The sequence below is a fragment of the Bombina bombina genome, chromosome 2 (genome assembly GCF_027579735.1).
Source record: "Bombina bombina isolate aBomBom1 chromosome 2, aBomBom1.pri, whole genome shotgun sequence".
Taxonomy (NCBI): domain Eukaryota; kingdom Metazoa; phylum Chordata; class Amphibia; order Anura; family Bombinatoridae; genus Bombina; species Bombina bombina.
In genome coordinates this window covers 953,595,413-953,615,769 of record NC_069500.1, presented here as the reverse complement: position 1 = coordinate 953,615,769, position 20,357 = coordinate 953,595,413, and the positions used below count along the sequence as shown (strand labels likewise).

General features: G+C 41.0%; 1 protein-coding gene across 1 annotated transcript in view; it reads right to left on the bottom strand.

Moving 5' to 3' along the window:
- The window catches only part of SMARCAD1 (SWI/SNF-related, matrix-associated actin-dependent regulator of chromatin, subfamily a, containing DEAD/H box 1), a 496,186-nt gene that overhangs the window by 404,119 nt on the left and 71,710 nt on the right, over positions 1-20,357 (bottom strand). Inside the window, exon 3 of the mRNA XM_053700170.1 lies at positions 17,313-17,472. Within this exon, the coding sequence (XP_053556145.1) occupies positions 17,313-17,472 (160 nt within the window). The remainder of the gene's footprint in view (positions 1-17,312; positions 17,473-20,357) is intronic.

Below are 20,357 nucleotides of genomic sequence, written 5' to 3'. Positions count from 1 at the left end.
TGCTCACATTATCATGGTAGAAGAAAGTCCTTATAGGATTCAGATTTTAAATTAAAGGGACAGTCTACACCAGAATTTTTATTGTTTAAAAGATAGATAATCCCTTTATTACCCATTCCCCATGTTTGAATAACCAGCACAGTTATATTAATACACTTTTTAGCCTCTGCAAACTGCACCTTATTTCAGTTCTTTTGACAGACTTGGATTTAGCCAATCAGTGCTGGCTCCTAGGAACTCCACGTGCGTGAGTACAGTGTTATCTATATGACACACATGAACTAACACCCTCTAGCGGTGAAAACTGTCAAAATACCCTGAGAGAAGAGGCGGCCTTCAAGGGCTTCGAAATTAGCATATGAACCTCCTAGGTTTAGCTTTCAACTAAGAATACCAAGAGAACAAAGCAAAAATTGGTGATAAAAGTAAATTGGAAAAATGTTTAAAAATTAAAAGGGACAGTCAACCAAAAAGTAGTTTTAATTTATATCTATAAAGTTGCCATAGATCGTTTTTTACAAATATAGCACAGTTTGTACAGATAATATAATTTATGCTTACCTGATAAATTCATTTCTCCTGTAGTGTAGTCAGTCCACGGGTCATCCATTACTTATGGGATTATATCTCCTCCCTAACAGGAAGTGCAAGAGGATCACCAAAGCAGAGCTGCTATATAGCTCCTCCCCTCTACGTCATACCCAGTCATTCGACCGAAAACCAAACGAGAAAGGAGAAAACTATAGGGTGCAGTGGTGACTGGAGTTTAATTTAAAATTTAGACCTGCCGTAAAAAACAGGGCGGGCCGTGGACTGACTACACTACAGGAGAAATGAATTTATCAGGTAAGCATAAATTATATTTTCTCCTGTTAAGTGTAGTCAGTCCACGGGTCATCCATTACTTATGGGATACCAATACCAAAGCTAAAAGTACACGGATGACGGGAGGGACAGGCAGGATCTTTACACAGAAGGAACCACTGCCTGTAGAACCTTTCTCCCAAAAACAGCCTCCGAAGAAGCAAAAGTGTCAAATTTGTAAAATTTTGAAAAAGTGTGAAGTGAAGACCAAGTTGCAGCCTTGCAAATCTGTTCAACAGAGGCCTCATTCTTAAAGGCCCAAGTGGAAGCCACAGCTCTAGTAGAATGAGCCGTAATCCTTTCAGGAGGCTGCTGTCCAGCAGTCTCATAGGCTAAACGTATTATGCTACGAAGCCAGAAAGAGAGAGAGGTAGCCGAAGCTTTTTGACCTCTCCTCTGTCCAGAATAAACGACAAACAGGGAAGAAGTTTGACGAAAATCTTTAGTTGCCTGCAAATAAAATTTCAGGGCACGGACGACGTCCAGATTGTGCAGAAGTCGTTCCTTCTTTGAAGAAGGGTTAGGGCACAATGATGGAACAACAATCTCCTGATTGATATTCTTGTTAGTGACTACCTTAGGTAACAACCCAGGTTTAGTACGCAGAACTACCTTGTCTGAATGAAAAATCAGATAAGGAGAATCACAATGTAAGGCCGATAACTCAGAGACTCTTCGAGCCGAGGAAATAGCCATTAAAAACAGAACTTTCCAAGATAACAGCTTGATATCAATGGAATGAAGGGGTTCAAACGGAACACCTTGCAGAACGTTAAGAACTAAGTTTAAGCTCCACGGCGGAGCAACAGTCTTAAACACAGGCTTAATCCTAGCCAAAGCCTGACAAAAAGCCTGAACGTCTGGAACTTCTGACAGACGTTTGTGTAAAAGGATAGACAGAGCTGAGATCTGTCCCTTTAACGAACTAGCAGATAAACCCTTTTCTAAACCTTCTTGTAGAAAAGACAATATCCTAGGAATCCTAACCTTACTCCATCAGTAACTCTTGGATTCGCACCAATATAAGTATTTACGCCATATTTTATGGTAAATTTTCCTGGTAACAGGTTTCCTAGCCTGTATTAAGGTATCAATCACTGACTCCGAGAATCCCCGCTTTGATAGAATCAAGCGTTCAATCTCCATGCAGTCAGCCTCAGAGAAATTAGATTTGGATGTTTGAAAGGACCCCGAATCAGAAGGTCCTGTCTCAGAGGCAGAGACCATGGTGGACAGGACGACATGTCCACTAGATCTGCATACCAGGTCCTGCGTGGCCACGCAGGCGCTATTAGAATCATCGATGCTCTCTCCTGTTTGATCCTGGCAATCAATCGAGGAAGCATCGGGAAGGGTGGAAACACATAAGCCATGTTGAAGACCCAAGGTGCTGTCAGAGCATCTATCAGTACCGCTCCCGGGTCCCTGGACCTGGATCCGTAACAAGGAAGCTTGGCGTTCTAGCGAGACGCCATGAGATCCAGATCTGGTTTGCCCCAATGATGAAGCAGTTGGGCAAACACCTCCGGATGAAGTTCCCACTCCCCCGGATGAAAAGTCTGGCGACTTAGAAAATCTGCCTCCCAGTTCTCCACGCCTGGGATGTGGATCGCCGACAGGTGGCAAGAGTGAGACTCTGCCCAGCGAACTATCTTTGAGACTTCCATCATCGCTAGGGAACTCCTTGTCCCTCCCTGATGGTTGATGTAAGCCACAGTCGTGATGTTGTCCGACTGAAACCTGATGAACCTCAGAGTTGCTAACTGAGGCCAAGCCAGAAGAGCATTGAAAACTGCTCTTAATTCCAGAATGTTTATTGGAAGGAGTCTCTCCTCCTGAGTCCATGATCCCTGAGCCTCCAGGGAATTCCAGACTGCGCCCCAACCTAGAAGGCTGGCGTCTGTTGTTACAATCGTCCAATCTGGCCTGCGGAAGGGCATCCCCTTGGACAGATGTGGCCGAGAAAGCCACCATAGAAGAGAATCTCTGGTCTCTTGATCCAGATTTAGCAGAGGGGACAAATCTGAGTAATCCCCATTCCACTGACTTAGCATGCACAATTGCAGCGGTCTGAGATGCAGGCGTGCAAAAGGTACTATGTCCATTGCCGCAACCATTAAGCCGATTACCTCCATGCACTGAGCCACTGACGGGTGTTGAATGGAATGAAGGACACGGCAAGCATTTAGAAGTTTTGATAACCTGTCCTCTGTCAGGTAAATTTTCATTTCTACAGAATCTATAAGAGTCCCTAAGAAGGGAACTCTTGTGAGTGGCAATAGAGAACTCTTTTCTACGTTCACCTTCCACCCATGCGACCTTAGAAATGCCAGAACTAACTCTGTATGAGACTTGGCAGTTTGGAAACTTGACGCTTGTATCAGAATGTCGTCTAGGTACGGAGCTACCGCTATTCCTCGCGGTCTTAGTACCGCCAGAAGAGAGCCCAGAACCTTTGTAAAGATTCTTGGAGCCGTAGCTAACCCGAAGGGAAGAGCTACAAACTGGTAATGCCTGTTTAGGAAGGCAAACCTTAGATACCGGTAATGATCCTTGTGAATCGGTATGTGAAGGTAGGCATCCTTTAAATCCACTGTGGTCATGTACTGACCCTCTTGGATCATAGGTAAGATGGTCCGAATAGTTTCCATTTTGAACGATGGAACTCTTAGGAATTTGTTTAGGATCTTTAAGTCCAAGATTGGTCTGAAGGTTCCCTCTTTTTTGGGAACCACAAACAGATTTGAATAAAACCCTTGTCCTTGTTCCGACCGCGGAACTGGGTGGATCACTCCCATTAGTAAGAGGTCTTGTACACAGCGTAGAAACGCCTCTTTCTTTATCTGGTTTGCTGATAACCTTGAAAGATGAAATCTCCCTTGTGGAGGAGAAGCTTTGAAGTCCAGAAGATATCCCTGAGATATGATCTCCAACGCCCAGGGATCCTGGACATCTCTTGCCCAAGCCTGGGCGAAGAGAGAAAGTCTGCCCCCCACTAGATCCGTTTCCGGATCGGGGGCCCTCACTTCATGCTGTCTTAGGGGCAGCAGCAGGTTTTCTGGCCTGCTTGCCCTTGTTCCAGGACTGGTTAGGTTTCCAGCCCTGTCTGTAGCGAGCAACAGTTCCTTCCTGTCTTGGAGCGGAGGAAGTTGATGCTGCTCCTGCCTTGAAGTTACGAAAGGCACGAAAATTAGACTGTTTAGCCCTTGGTTTGGCCCTGTCTTGAGGTAGGGCATGGCCCTTACCTCCAGTAATGTCAGCGATAATTTCTTTCAAACCGGGCCCGAATAATGTCTGCCCTTTGAAAGGAATGTTAAGCAATTTAGATGTCACATCAGCTGACCAGGATTTAAGCCACAGCGCTCTACGCGCTTGAATGGCGAATCCGGAGTTCTTAGCCGTAAGTTTAGTTAAGTGTACTACGGCATCAGAAATAAATGAATTAGCTAGCTTAAGGACTTTAAGCTTGTTTATAATCTCATCCAATGGAGCTGTGCTAAGGGTCTCTTCCAGAGACTCAAACCAGAATGCCGCCGCAGCCGTGACAGGCGCAATGCATGCAAGGGGTTGTAATATAAAACCTTGCTGAACAAACATTTTCTTAAGGTAACCCTCTAACTTTTTATCCATTGGATCTGAAAAAGCACAGCTATCCTCCACCGGGATAGTGGTGCGCTTAGCCAGAGTAGAAACTGCTCCCTCCACCTTAGGGACCGTCTGCCATAAGTCCCGTGTGGTGGCGTCTATTGGAAACATTTTTCTAAATATAGGAGGGGGTGAAAAAGGCACACCGGGTCTATCCCACTCCTTGTTAACAATTTCTGTAAGCCTTTTAGGTATAGGAAAAACGTCAGTACACGCCGGTACCGCAAAATATTTATCCAGCCTACATACTTTCTCTGGAATTGCAACCGTGTTACAATCATTCAGAGCCGCTAATACCTCCCCTAGTAATACACGGAGGTTCTCAAGCTTAAATTTAAAATGTCTGAGTCCAGTTTACTTGGATCAGATCCGTCACCCACAGAATGAAGCTCTCCGTCCTCATGTTCTGCAAATTGTGACGCAGTATCAGACATGGCTCTATTATTATCAGCGCACTCTGTTCTTACTCCAGAGTGATCGCGTTTACCCCTAAATTCTGGCAATTTAGATAGTACTTCAGTCATAACATTAGCCATGTCTTGCAAAGTGATTTGTATGGGCCGCCCTGATGTACTTGGCGCCACAATATCACGCACCTCCTGAGCGGGAGGCGAAGGTACTGACACGTGAGGAGAGTTAGTCGGCATAACTTCCCCCTCGTTGTCTGGTGATAATTTCTTTACATGTACAGATTGGCTTTTATTTAAAGTAGCATAAATGCAATTAGTACACAAATTTCTATTGGGCTCCACATTGGCCTTTAAACATAGTGAACAAAGAGATTCATCTGTGTCAGATATGTTTAAACAGACTAGCAATGAGACTAGCAAGCTTGGAAATACTTTTCTAAATAAATTTACAAGCAATATAAAAAACGCTACTGTGCCTTTAAGAAGCACAAAAAGCTGTCACAGTTGAAATAACAATGAACCAAAATAGTTATAGCAACCAATTTTTCACAGTAAATGTATTAAGTTAGCAAAGGATTGCACCCACCAGCAAATGGATGATTAACCCCTTAATACCCAAAAAACGGATAACAATTTAATAATTAACGTTTTTATCACAGTCAAAACACACTGTCACAGGTCTGCTGTGAGTGATTACCTCCCTCAAAACTAGTTTTGGAGACCCCTGAGCTCTGTAGAGACGTCCTGGATCATGGAGGAAGAAATAGGAAGACTGTGACTAAATTTTTACTGCGCAATAAAGCGCTAAAATAGGCCCCTCCCACTCATATTACAACAGTGGGGAAGCTCAGTAAACTGTTTTTATTCAGAAACAAACGACAGCCATGTGGTAAAAATCATGCCCATAAAGTTTTATCACCAAGTACCTCAGAAAAAACTATTAACATGCCAGTAAACGTTTTAAAAATGAAAATTATGAAATGCTATTAATAAGCCTGCTGCTAGTCGCTATCACTGCAGTGCAGGCTCAAATATTACTTTAATATAGACAGTATTTTCTTAGTGAAATTCCATTCCCCAGAAATACCTCAGAGTATACATAAATACATATCAGCCTGATACCAGTCGCTACTACTGCATTTAAGGCTGCACTTACATTACATCGGTATTAGCAGTATTTTCTCAGTCAATTCCATTCCTTAGAAAATAATATACTGCACATACCTCCTTGCAGGTGGGCCCTGCCTGCTATCCCCTGTTCTGAAGTTACCTCACTCCTCAGAATGGCCGAGAACAGCAAGTGGATCTTAGTTACGACCGCTAAGATCATAGACAAACTCAGGTAGATTCTTCTTCTAATGCTGCCTGAGAAGAAACAACACACTCCGGTGCTGTTTAAAATAACAAACTTTTGATTGAAGAAATAAAAACTAAGTTTAACACACCACAGTCCTCTCACACGTCCTATCTATTAGTTAGGTGCAAGAGAATGACTGGGTATGACGTAGAGGGGAGGAGCTATATAGCAGCTCTGCTTGGGTGATCCTCTTGCACTTCCTGTTAGGGAGGAGATATAATCCCATAAGTAATGGATGACCCGTGGACTGACTACACTTAACAGGAGAAATTCCGTTTGGAAGTAAAATCACTTACTTTGTCGTCGCTGTCATTTGAAAATGTCCATCGGGCTCCGCCACTTTTTCGTCATCCATGACATGATCTTCTTCGGATACCTGTAATTTTCTAACTTACTCGTAACCGGCATTAGCCCCAAAAGTCATTAGCCCCAAAAGTCAACAGGGGCAGTCACTCTTTGTACTATTTTATTGCAATGTTTTTTGGGTCCGATTTAAGCCCCCTAACCAAACCTGGTATTGTCAGATGTATACATTTGTCGCCTGCTCGCTCTCACAGTGCCCAGCTTTTCATCCTTGTGTTTGTCAGCTTTGCAAATATGCTGTGGTTTGAATGACAAACCATATAAAAAGCTTTCTGGTAAGATCCCATTATATGCTTTTCTGAGCACGCTCAGAGGACTGCAGGTTGTAAAATGTTGTTAAAATATATTTTCAGGCAGGGAGTATTGTGCCAACATAAATTCAAAGGGGCCAAAGAGCGCACACAAACTAATGTACTGGAGTGCACCCAACATTATGCAGGTATGCAATTAAGCTTTTAAAGCTATGCAGGCACTTGTTTATTATAACTATGGCCTGACATCCTCCTGTGTATGTCTACTGCACACAGGTAATCAGATTGATCAACAGCAGCGTTCCCTATAGTGTGTGCACCTCTTTCGATTGATCCAATTACTTGCATGCAGAAAACCTATACAGGATAGTCACACCACAGTGCCTGCAAAATGTTTTTCTGTTTTTTTTTTTTCTCTGCCCACCTTAGATAAACACTATGTTTTCTCAGCCAGGCTTAGATGAAGACTGCTTCACATTCCGTGGGCTCCTTGCACAGCCTTGGCCCCTGCATCAGTGCACAACACGGTGACTTGTGGGATATTACATACTTGAGACCAGGTAATAAACAGCATAACATTTTTGTAACTGCTATCTTTTCTGTTACAAAGTTTCTTTTTTCCCATAAAAGCACCACAATCTTATTCACTTCAGTTCCCCAATAGTAGCATAGATGCATTGCGCATGCGCTAATGCTGGTTACGAGTAAGTTAGAAAATTGCAAACGGAATATCTGTAAAAACTGTGCTATATTAGTAAAAACAAAAATGTATGCTTACCTAATAAATTTCTTTCTTTCTTGACACGATGAGTCCATGGATCATCTAATTACTATTGGGAATATCACTCCAGCCCAGCAGGAGGCGGCAAAGAGCACCACAGCAAAGCTGTTAAATATCACCTCCCTTCCCTCCCACCCCAGTCATTCGACCATAGTAAAGGAGAGAAAGGAAGCAACACGGTACAGAGGTGTCTGAAGTTTATAACATATCAACAACCTGTCTTAAGAACAGGACGGGCCGTGGACTCATCGTGTCAAGAAAGAAATACATTTATCAAGTAAGCATAAATTTTGTTTTCTTTCTAATGACACGATGAGTCCACGTATCATCTAATTACTATTGGGAATCAATACCTAAGCTAGAGTACACAGATAAGGGAGGGACAAGACAGGGAACCTAACCGGAAGGCACCACTGCTTGAAGAACCTTTCTCCCAAAAGAGGCCTCAGCCGAGGCAAAAGTGTCAAATTTATAGAATTTAGAAAAAGTGTGAAGGACCAAGTTGCAGCCTTGCAAATCTGTTCCACAGAAGCTTCATTTTTGAATGCCCATGAGCAAAATACAGACCTCGTAGAATGAGCCGTAACTCTCTCAGGAGGATGCTGTCCATCAGCTTCATAGGCAAAATGTATGATACTCTTCAGCCAAAAAGAAAGAAGTAGCTGTAGCTTTCTGTCCCTTAAGTTTTCCCGAGTAAACCACAAACAGAAAACTGACGAAAATCCTTAGTCGCCTGTAAGTAAAATTATAAAGCACGTACCACGTCTAAATTGTTCAGAAGTTGTTCGTTCTGAGAAGAAGGATTAGGACACAATGAAGGAACCGCAATCTCCTGATTAAAGTTCCGGTCAGAAACTAAATTAGGGAGAAACACTAACTTGGTACGTAAAACTACTTTTTCCGAATGAAAAATAAGGTAAGGTGACTCATACTGCATTGCCGAGAGCTCTGACACTCTACGAGCAGATGAGCAACAAGAAACAAAACTTTTCAAGATAACAACTTAATATCTAAGAAATGCATAGGCTCAAATGGAGCCCCTTAAAGCACCTTAAGAACTAAATTAAGACTCCAGGGGAGGAGAACAGGGCGGGCCGTGGTTTAATCGTATCGAAAAAGAAATAAAATTTATCAGGTAAGCATAAATTTCCTTTTCTTTTTCAAGATACGATGAGTCCACGGATTTTATTCTTACTTGTGGGATACAATACCAAAGCTATAGTACACGGATGAAACAGGAGGGACAAGACAGGAAACCTAAAATGGAAGGCACCACTGCTTGAAGAACTTGTCTCCCAAAAACAGCCTCAATTGAGGCAAAAGCATAAAATTTGTAAAAGTGTGAAAAGACCAAAGTGAAGCCTTGCAAATCTGTTCTACAGAAACTTCATTTTAGAATGCCCATGAGGAAGCAACAGCCCAAGTGGAAGGAGCCGTAACTCTTTCAGGAGGCTGCTGTCCAGCAGTCTCATATGCAAAATGGATGATACTCCTCAGCCAAAAAGAAAAACATTACAAACAGAGAAGAAGACTGAAGAAAGTCTTTAGTTGCTTGCAAGTAGAACTTCAAAGCACGGACCACGTCCAAATTATGTAACAGACGCTCCTTCTTAGGAGGAGGATTAGGACACAAGGAAAGAACAATTATTTCCTGAGTAATATTTTTATTTGAAACAACCTTAGGAAGAAAACCAGGTTTGATACGCAACACTACCTTATCCGAATGAAAAACAAGATAAGGAGATTCACAGTGTAATGCTGAAAGCTCAGATACTCTGCGAGCAGAAGAAATAGCAACCAAAAAACAAAAAACTTTCCAAGATAATAACTTAATACAGTATCTATGGAATGCATAGGTTCAAACGGAGCCCCTTGAAGAACTCTAAGAAATAAATTCAAACTCCAAGGGCCTGATTCTAGCCAGAGCCTGACAAAAAGATTGAACATCTGGAACATCTGCCAGACGCTCGTGTAACAAAATAGATAAGGCAGAAATCTGTCCCTTTAAGGAACTTGCCGACAACCCTTTCTCCAATCCTATTTGGAGAAAAAACAAAATCCTGGGAATCCTAATCCATGAGTAGCCCTTGGATTCGCACCAATAAAAAGATATTTACGCCATATTTATGGTAAATATTTCTAGTAACAGGCTGACATGCCTGAATCAAAGTATCTATGACCGTATCAGAAAACCCTCGCTGAGATAAAATAAAGTGTTCAATCTCCAAGCAGTTAGCTGCAGAGAAACTAGTTTCGGATGAGGGAAGGGTCCCTGAATGAGAAGGTCTTTCCTCAATGGAAGCTTCCACTGTGGCCGAGATGACATATCCACCAGATCGGCATACCAAGTCCGACGAGGCCACGCAGGAGTGATGAGGATCACCGAAGCCCTCTCCTGTTTGACTCGAGCAATCACCCGGGGAAGGAGAGCAAATGGAGGGAACACATAAGCTAGGCTGAAAGACCAAGGTACAGCCAAGACATCTATCAGCTCGGCTTGGGGATCCCTGGACCCGTATCTCGGAAGCTTGGCATTCTGACGAGAAGCCATAAGATACAACTCCGGCCTGCTCCAACTGAGAGTCAGGTTGGCAAATACCTCCGGATGAAGTTTCCATTCTCCCGGATGAAATGTCTGTCTGCTCAGAAAATCCGCTTCCCAGTTTTCCACACCTGGGATGTGGATCGTCGACAGATAACAAGAGTGAGATTCCGCCCACTGAATTATCTTGGCTACTTCTGTCATCATCAAGGAACTCATTGATAGAAGTAAGCTACAGTCGTAATGTAATCTGATTGGAATCTGATGAAATTAGCCAAAGCCAACTGAGGCCAAGCTTGAAGCGTATGGAATATTTCTCTCAACTTTAGGATATTGATGGGAAGGAGAGACTCCGTTCGAGTCCATACACCCCAGGCCCTCAGGGAGTTCCAGACAGCTCCCCATCCTACCAGGCTGGCATCTGTTGTCACAGTCACCCATGAGGGTCCGCGGAAGCATGTCCACTGGGATAGATGACCAAGCGACAACCACCAAAGAAGAGAGCCCCTTGTCTTCTGATCTAGCTTTATTTGAGGAGACAAATTTGTATAATCTCCATTCAACTGTCTGAGTATGTTCAGTTGCAGAGGCCTGAGATGAACCCGAGCAAACAGAATGATGTTCATCGCCACTACCATCAATTCGATTACCTCCATGCACTGAGCCACTGACGGCCGAGGATTGGTCTGAAGGGCTCGGCATGTGTTCAGAATCTTTAATTTTCTGACCTTCGTCAAAAAGATTTTCATGGATAGAGAGTCGATTAGAGTACCCAAGAAGGAACCCTTGACTGTGGAACTAGCGAACTCTTTTCCAGAATTACCTTCCACCCATGAATCCTCAGGAAGCACAGAACAATGTGGGTAGGAGACATTGCCGGTTGATAAGACGACACCTGGATCAGAATATCCTCCAGATAAAGCGCCACTGCAATGCCCCGCGGTCTTAGAACCTTTGTGAAAATACAGGGTGTCGTGGCCAGACCGAAAGGCAGAGCCACGAACTGAAAATGTTTGTCCAGAAAGGCAAACCTCAGGAACTTGTGACGATCTCTGTGGAAAGGAACATGAAGATATGCATCCTTCAGACTCTTGAGATATAAGATAGGTCCGAAAATTCCCTCCTTTTTCGGGAACCACAAACAGATTTAAATAAATAAATAAAAACCCTGTCCCCGTTCCTGAAATGGAACCGGACCAAGTACTCCCATGGAGGAGAGGTCTCTTACACAGCGTAAGAACGCCTCTCTCTTATCTGGACTACAGACTATCGAGAAAGAAAAAAAACCTTCCTCTGGGGGAAGAATTTTTTTTAATTCCAGCTTGTATCCCTGAGACACTATTTCTAATGCCCAGGGATCCTGAACATCTCTTATCCAAGCCTGGATGAAAAAAAAAGACAGTCTACCCCCTTCTACAGCTGGTCCCGGATCGGAGGCCAACCCTTCATGCCGACTTGGGAGCAGCAGCAGGCTTCTTGGACTGTTTATCCTTGTTCCAAGACTGGTGTGGTCTCCAGGTAAATTTGGCATGCGAACAGTTACCTTCCTGTGTAGAAGGGGAAGGGGGGGGGGGTTCCCTTAAAGTTTCGAAAGGCATGAAAATTACTCTATCGCCCCCTCTGTTTGGATTTCTTATCACGAGGGAGGGAATGACTTACCTCCCGAGATGACAGAAATAATCTCCTTCAAGTCAGGCCCAAACAGGGTCCTCCTCTTGTAAGGAATATCTAAAAGATTAGATGTAGATGACACATCCGCAGACCAAGATTTCAAGCATAAGGCTCTGCGTGCTAAGAAAATCCTGAACTCTTAGCCGCCATCTGCAAGTAAGTATCAGAAAATGTATAACTGAATTAGCAACGTTAAGAGCTTTAATTCCTTTTATATCTTAAAGGAAACTCTATTGTTGTGTGCTTCTGTTCCATCCTAAGTCACAAAGGATGAATGCACACCAAGGAACAGACCTTCCACCCTCAGTAATGGCCTAATAAAAATGACCCTTACTGTCACTTTAACTGTTAAAAATGAGACTATTTACTTTATTGTACAAAAGCAAATGCTATTCGGGTGCAATATTGCATAACGTAGTCACCCGTCAGAAATTTACATGCAAATTTGGGCGCCTGCCAATCTAAGGATGTAGGCGAGGCGCTAGTAAAAGGGCACCCATCATGGGACACTGACTAAAATGCGTTACTGACTCTTTAATCTTAAACAGTAACTAGATATTTCACTGAGCAGAAAAAAAACTTAGGTTAACAAAAAGTTTATTTTGAAGAACAGCTATTAGTTAAAGTGTACAGAGACTGAAAGCACCCCTTTTGTGCCATGTTTTACTCTAAATAAACTTGTCAACAGCATGTCTAATTTATCTGCATTAAAAATTTGCAAAGTGTTAGAATGCTGCTTAAAGCATCTAATTCTGAAAGGATGTCTCTTAAAACAAGGGGAACAGAACAATCTGACAGGAACAATCCAATTAGCATGTTAATCTAGCTATTAACAGACATTGCTATGTACAATAAAAAAGCAATGACTAGAGCAACAATTCCCTTTGTAAGGAACCGCAGAGCACTGCATGTGGGGAATGAAAAGTCTTCGGCATGTATTGACCAGTGTCAACGGACTCCTGAACAGCAATTTATAGCAGGAGGAGCATTTATAATAAAAGTTAACACGCCACAAAAACGTTACTGTTTCTTTAAATTTCAAAGTAACATTCTCCTTTGTGTTTTTTAAGCAACTTCTGTGCATATGTAGGACACTTGAGGGAAAAATTAGGCAATGATTGCCCTCTCAAACCCTTTATGTAAGATCTCTTTACAACTTAAATGAACCAGGGAAGAGATGAGCAGTTGCAATAATATTTTAAAGAGCAACTTCTTTACTCAAATTTGTGTGCCCAGGCAAAACAAGAGGCAGATTAAAGTAAACCCCCAGACAATCCTTCTATACAAAGGTGCGACTCGGCTGAAACGCTGTCATTGAAGCGCAAACACCGACACCAAGCCCATTCCGATAACCGGAAACATGTACAAAAAAATATGTTTATCCCCTGATCCTTCCGATAACCGGAAGCTTAAGCAGAAAAAGCACAACTGGCGCCAAACAAACGCCGCCCCACGTGGGCGTGTGAAAATGTGTCTCCCGGTCGCCATCTTTTTAGTTACCGGGATAAACAACAACTGAGCAATCTACCTCTTAGGTACTATAAAGATCGCCCTGGATCTAACACGCCAATTTAGTCTAAACACACAGTTACACATATTGGCATCCACAACGCAGTACCCAGACAAGCTCTGCCCTCCGTGGGCGTTGCAATAGTAACCTCCCGGCCGTTCAGCCATTGCTATGGGAGAAATAACTGAGCAGCTATACAGCATGGCCCGTGTAAGCACATAAAAGTACCCCCACACAGAGCCACAGTCTTTCAAAACATTGTATCCCTTGACACAAATATTAAAAAGGGAATTCCCCACACACTGAGCTCGAGCATCACAGCTCATAAGAAATCTCCCGGTCAGTTACCAATTATTAGTAAGGACCGCCAGAAGGAGAGTCACAATTAGCCCCAGTGCCTTCCATACCGACCAAGCAACCCCTAGCACGCTAGGAGACATACTGCAGCAACCCCTATAAGGAGCCCATTATTACAGGAGGTCTAGTATAGAAAATAAAGTGCTCCAACTTATTCTGAGTTTTCTTCCCCCAGAAAAAAAGTTAGCACTTACCTGAAATGCTGCGCGACAGCATGGCCGTCCAGCAGGTTTTTCAGAGGTCCTCTCCCTCCCATAGCCCTGTGGACAAAGATCAGCCTGAGTTAAAAGAGCTTAGGCTATCTGAATTAGGGAATCTAGATTGAAAGTAAGAAGGCGCCAAACATAGGGTAATATTGTTACAATCTGCAGACACGCTCAAGTAACATATAGATGGAATACTTACAAACGAAACGGCACCAAAACGTGCCTAGTGAGACAGACCGGGACCTCAACCGTCGCCCGGAAGACCAACCAATGGCATGCACCAAACTCCCGCAGTCACGTGAATGCTGTAGCCAATCACCGGTTCTTTGGGCTCACACACCTTCCTTGCAGACGTCCGGTTCAAAAAATAGTAGGATCACAGTATAGACAAACCAGGTGTCCCATACACTGCGATTTCAAGATGTTGATTTGTAACAGTACTAGAGTGAAAGTAAAACCCACTCCAAACAAATCCATGCTGTTTAAAAATAACTCCAATAGAACATATCCCTAAATCTGATCTTTACAACCGTTTTTTCAGATTGAGACAAAGAGAGACCTTTTGGATATATAGGTTACAAACCTTACATCCATTAGGCCTCAACTTGAATATAGATCTTGCAGCCTTTAATTAATCAACAAAATTAAATAATCAAACCATTGAATAAACAAAGTAAATACATTATTACATATAGAGAATAATAATCAATACAAAGACAAAAATAGGAGATAAAGACAATAAGTCTTTCTGGTCTATTAAATCATAGCCAGCTCTATTATGACACCAGTTAAGAACAATTAACCTATATCAACTGATGGTCAAATACATATGTATGAACATGCAGATTATGAACAAATATGTCCTTTTGGTCAAATGGTTTAGAAAACATAATAATTGATTTTATTGATACATAATTTTATGATACTTAATAATTATAACATAGAATTATAAGAAATAAATTCATAACCATTATTTGTTATTTTTAACGCTGTATAGCATAATGTCAGAATGTGTGTATTTTATATAAGATAATGGCATAATCATTGAGACCAAGGTAAAATTTGGGCACATTTTATATTGAGATTACATTGGAATATACTGTAGATGTATTATACATGGAGCCCTTTTTAATATAGTTTATGATAGAAGAAATAGAATAAATAATAATTATTGAAATAATCAACGAGAATTAGTCACGCAAGACAGTATAATTAAATGAAATAAGATCGAAATAAAATTCAAATTTGTAACGGATGTATATTAGCATTGTTATGATACAATACAAAGTTGAGTATAATAGCATGATTTCCAATGTGGTCTGAAATAAACGTGCTCATTGAGAATAACATATCCGCCCTCCTTAAGGGTGTGTGAGGCTTTAGATGTTGTGATTGGTTAGAAGAGGTACATAAGCAGCAGGAATATCATACTGTGTATTTAAGCCTGATGAAACGACCTTGCATGGTCGAGAAACGCGTTGCTGATTTTAAAACATTTTAAATAAATTGTTTTTAGTGTACCTTGTTTGGAGTGGGTTTTACTTTCACTCTAGTACTGTTACAAATCAACATCTTGAAATCGCAGTGTATGGGACACCTGGTTTGTCTATACTGTGATCCTACTATTTTTTGAACCGGACGTCTGCAAGGAAGGTGTGTGAGCCCAAAGAACCGGTGATTGGCTACAGCATTCACGTGACTGCGGGAGTTTGGTGCATGCCATTGGTTGGTCTTCCGGGCGACGGTTGAGGTCCCGGTCTGTCTCACTAGGCACGTTTTGGTGCCGTTTCGTTTGTAAGTATTCCATCTATATGTTACTTGAGCGTGTCTGCAGATTGTAACAATATTACCCTATGTTTGGCGCCTTCTTACTTTCAATCTAGATTCGCTCATCGTAGTACAAACAATTGGAAGAGCTGCCGTCTTTTGGAATTGATTGGACTGTTCATTTGATATTATTTGTTATAACCTTCCGTGAGCGCACCTCTACAGGGAGTCCTAAGAAACCCTGAAACCTTTGTATCTGAATTAGGGCAGCAAATATGTATAGGAGGCGCAGTGAGAATTGCGTCCCACCAGTTCCTATTGCTTTAAAGCCACCAAATGCTTCTCTTTTTACTGAAGAGACTGATCTGGTCTATGCTACACCCTAGCACAAGGTAGCACTCAGTGGCACCACTTTAAAAATAAAAAACACTTGAAGAATCTTTACTAACACCTCACTTTGCAATCTCCTATCTAACTAGCACAGGCAAAGAGAATGACTGGGTTGGGAGGAAAGGGAGGAGCTATTTATACAGCTTTGCTGTGGAGCTCTTTGCCTCCTCCTGCTGACCAGGAGGCGTAATCCCACAAGTAAGGATGAAATCCGTGGACTCATATATTGAAAAAGAAAAGGGATTTGCATTTTAAAAACTAAAAAAAAACATTATGAATGAATTTAAAAAAAAAAAAAAAAACACAAAACCCTGGCTAACAATCACTGACAAGCCGGTCCTCTCACACAGCTGTCATTCAGTGAAACTGAAAACGGCTGCAATTGAATCTACTAAATCTATGAAGCTCGTTCCCGAAGTTACTGAGAACGAGCTTCATAGATGCGGCAAAGACTTTGCTTAGTATGCGCATGCGCGGTAGTGAATAAGGGAGCGTACAGCGAGTCAATATATCGGATGCAATGTGCGTTACAACATGGCGGCTACCACCGCATTCAGTAGGCGGTGGTTTAGGGCTAACATTGACAATTAAAAATATTTGAGCAGAGTTTAGATAAAAACCTAATAAAACAAATAACATTAAAATCTAAAAGGAAAAAAAAAAAAAAGGAAAAATAAATGCTAATTACATAGAAACAGAAGGTGTTTAGGGTCCCTTTAATAAGATTATGAAAAAGTTACTTATAAAGTTACACCTGCTCTTTCATGGATTCAGATAGAGAATACAATTTTAAACAACACATTCTCATTTATTACTATTATCTAATTTGCTTCATTCTTTATATATCCTTTGTTTAAGAAATAGCAATACACATGGGTGAGCCAATGACGAGGTATCTATGTGCAGCAACCACTCAGCAGCTATTGAGCATATTTAGATATGCTTTAAAACAAAGGATATTAAGAGAATACATTAGATATAAGAACTAAATTGTTAAGTTGTTTAAAACTGCATGCTCTTTCTAAATCGTGAAAGAAAAAATCTGGGTTGCATGTCCCTTTAATGATGGCCATTTGGTTATGTCACAAAAAGGTATAAGAAAATTTGAAACTAGATGGGACAGAAACAATTGTGTTTTCTACAATTTTTTGCACTGCTAACATAGAAACACAAAAAGGAGAATGCTAGAGATACTCACAACTGTTTATGTTCAGATTTTCTTTGATTGGAACTGAAGCTAGGTTTGTTTTCTTGAGACTCGCTGTCAGAATCTGAATCCAGGTAACTGAAGCCCTTATCCTTAGTAAAGAAGGACATGTTTAACCTCTTGGCTTCCGGTGTTTCTGGGATGCTTGTAACTGAAGAATATATGGGAGATTAGTTTAATGCAACAAACAGAAAACATTTGACACTTAGATTATACAAATGCAGTTATTTAAAGGAAAACAAAAACAAAAAAGAAGACTTATCCCTGCATGTAATGTACATTTCATTATTTTTAATATTCTGTTTCAAAGGTGAATGCAGTTTGTAACGTAGACAACAAAAACAGGCATTGGCAAATTTATACCAAACTTGAAGAGACATAAAACAGTTAAAGCAATCACTCATGTTGGCCACACATCTTATTTGCTCTTATATCAGCTACATTTTATTAACTTCATTACCTATTTATGGCCAGATTACAAGTGGAGAGCGAAAGCGATATTAACGCTCCAATGAGTAATACCAGTGCACGCCAATGTGCGCTAGTATTACAAGTTGACACAAGAGTGGGCTTCTGCAGGCTCTAATGGGAGCCCCGTTCTGATGCTGTCATACACTGCATCAGAACTAGCGCAGCGAAGGGGGTAAGTCGCACAGTGATGGCAGCTAATTATATATATATATATATATATATATATATATATATATATATATATATATATATATATATATATATATATATATATATATATATATATATATATATAAGCCCCGTCTATCATTTGGCATTGTGGGTGAAACGATCAAGATCGTAGGCATTGGATCTCTGATCTACATGTGACCAACCCGGAAATGAGCACGCAGCTAAACCACGCCACAATACTCTGGCGTGCGCTACACAGTTTGGTACAGCAATCCTCTATTTGAGTATAACAACAAGGCTCTTAATCCTATGAGCAATCAAGTGTTCCTGCAACAACCATCGGATGTTTACAGCGGACGCTTTCAGATAAGTGTATTAACATTGAGACATATTGGAATGTGACTGAAATCTATTGCAACACCGCAGTATGTGGAGGGTCAGCCCAGTCTGACTCTGTTTGCTTGTCACGCTGGCTTGCCGTTTTTGAAAGTTGTCTGCAGTCCTGCCATTACTCATGCTACCTGCTTTGCAGTTTGTTTGCAGCTTTGCCATTATTCATCACACTTGCCTGCTTATGGATGTCATGCATTTTTTCTGCTAAAGGCAATACCGCCATATGTGGAGGGTCAACCTGGAATGACTAATTGCATCTTTAGCACCATTGCTAACAATTTCATTTCTAACAACCTCATTTGTATAATTGCATGTACTATTCTGTGATTGCTGGCACTACATTATTATATGTGTACTTAATTTTCTTTCATTCAAAGCACCTTATATTACTTAGATCCCTATCACTTTCCCTGTCCGGTAGTGATCCCTTGCATTGACTTGGGTACCGTGTACAGCCTGGGTGTAGTAATATAGAAGGTGGCTTTGAATGGCAAACATGTTATTTTGCATTTTAAGATGTGCACATCTCCAGGGTACTGTATTGTCTCATGTACTTGAGCTAATTTTGATGTTATGATAATATACACCTATGTAGCGGATTGCTATTTTTCTGATATGACAACATACATTTATGTAGCTGATTGCTATTTTGGGAACTTAGGTATTTCATTATTAAACTAAAAAATCATTTTGCTTATTGTGAATATACTGGTCAGAGATTTATTTCTTAAATTTAATTAAAATTTTAATTTTATTAAAATAGATTACACGAAGAGTGCTTGATTCCCTATCTGTATAGGTCCAGTAATTTATTTGGCCCTTGTTCTTTTCTTACAGTTTGTTGGAAATATATATTAATGTGTGTATATATAGACATATTAAACACAATATATCAACATAAAAGGCACTTTTCAACACCCCAGAGCCGCGATTTTAGCCCCCAAAAACTGCTAAGTGCAGTTTTTTTTTTGTTTTAAAAAAAAAAAAAAGCCACTTTTTAAATAAAAAAAAATACTACTTTATTTTGGGGGCATTTGGGGCACATTTATAAAATTAACCAGAGATCTAATCTCTGGTTAATTTTATAAGCGCCAATTGCTTGTAATGGCTGGTTATTTATAGCATTTTCCGTTTGTGGACACGCAAAAATGAGTGCTCCTTTTGTAATCTGCCCCTTCTTCTTTTGTAGCAAGCTCCATAGCTTCTGGTAAAAGCCTTGTAAAGGGCCTGGGGTCTGTTCAGAAAATGGGCAAGTGCTAACAAGTGCACAGAGAATAGAAATTCACTCAAACACCATATTTGGTAAGGGTATTTGACATAACTGCAGCCATATCCTGCAGAGTAAATGAAGTTGAGGAACCCAGCGTCGCTTGGGTGGGCGTTAAAGGTTGTGACACTTGGGGAGAATTTGGCGGCATATCCCGATTCTCCTCAGACTGAGAATCATCCTTAGGCACACTTTCTTTACATAAAATATGTTTTTTACATTGTAAGGACCTTTCAGTACAAGAGGAGCACAAAGAGGGGGTTCCACAATGGCCTCTAAACACATAGAACAAGGAGTTTCCTCAGAATCAGACATGTTAAACCGACTAGCAATAGCAACAATAGTCGTCAACCTTATTTGTAGACCTCTGAAGTCAAAAAACAAACTCCAAAAAAATGTTTAATAAAAGTGTACTGCGCCTTTAAATAATAAAAGCGCAACAATTTTTCTTAACTCACAAAAAACGATTTTTGCAGCAATAAAAAATATCCTATTAGACTCAAGTTAGCTAAATATTATTGCACAATTTGTTAGAAAATGCAACTAACACTTTATAGCACCTTTATTGTATATAATAAGTTTTTAATCAAAATCAGCCCCTGCACCTCACCTACCTGTCCCCCGGGTACTCAATTCAGTGAAAATGACAATCCGTTGATTGCAAATTAAACCTGGGCCCCACCGGAGCTAGGGCTTTGCAGCCTTATACCTTAGAAAAACTGCGCGTCTGAGCG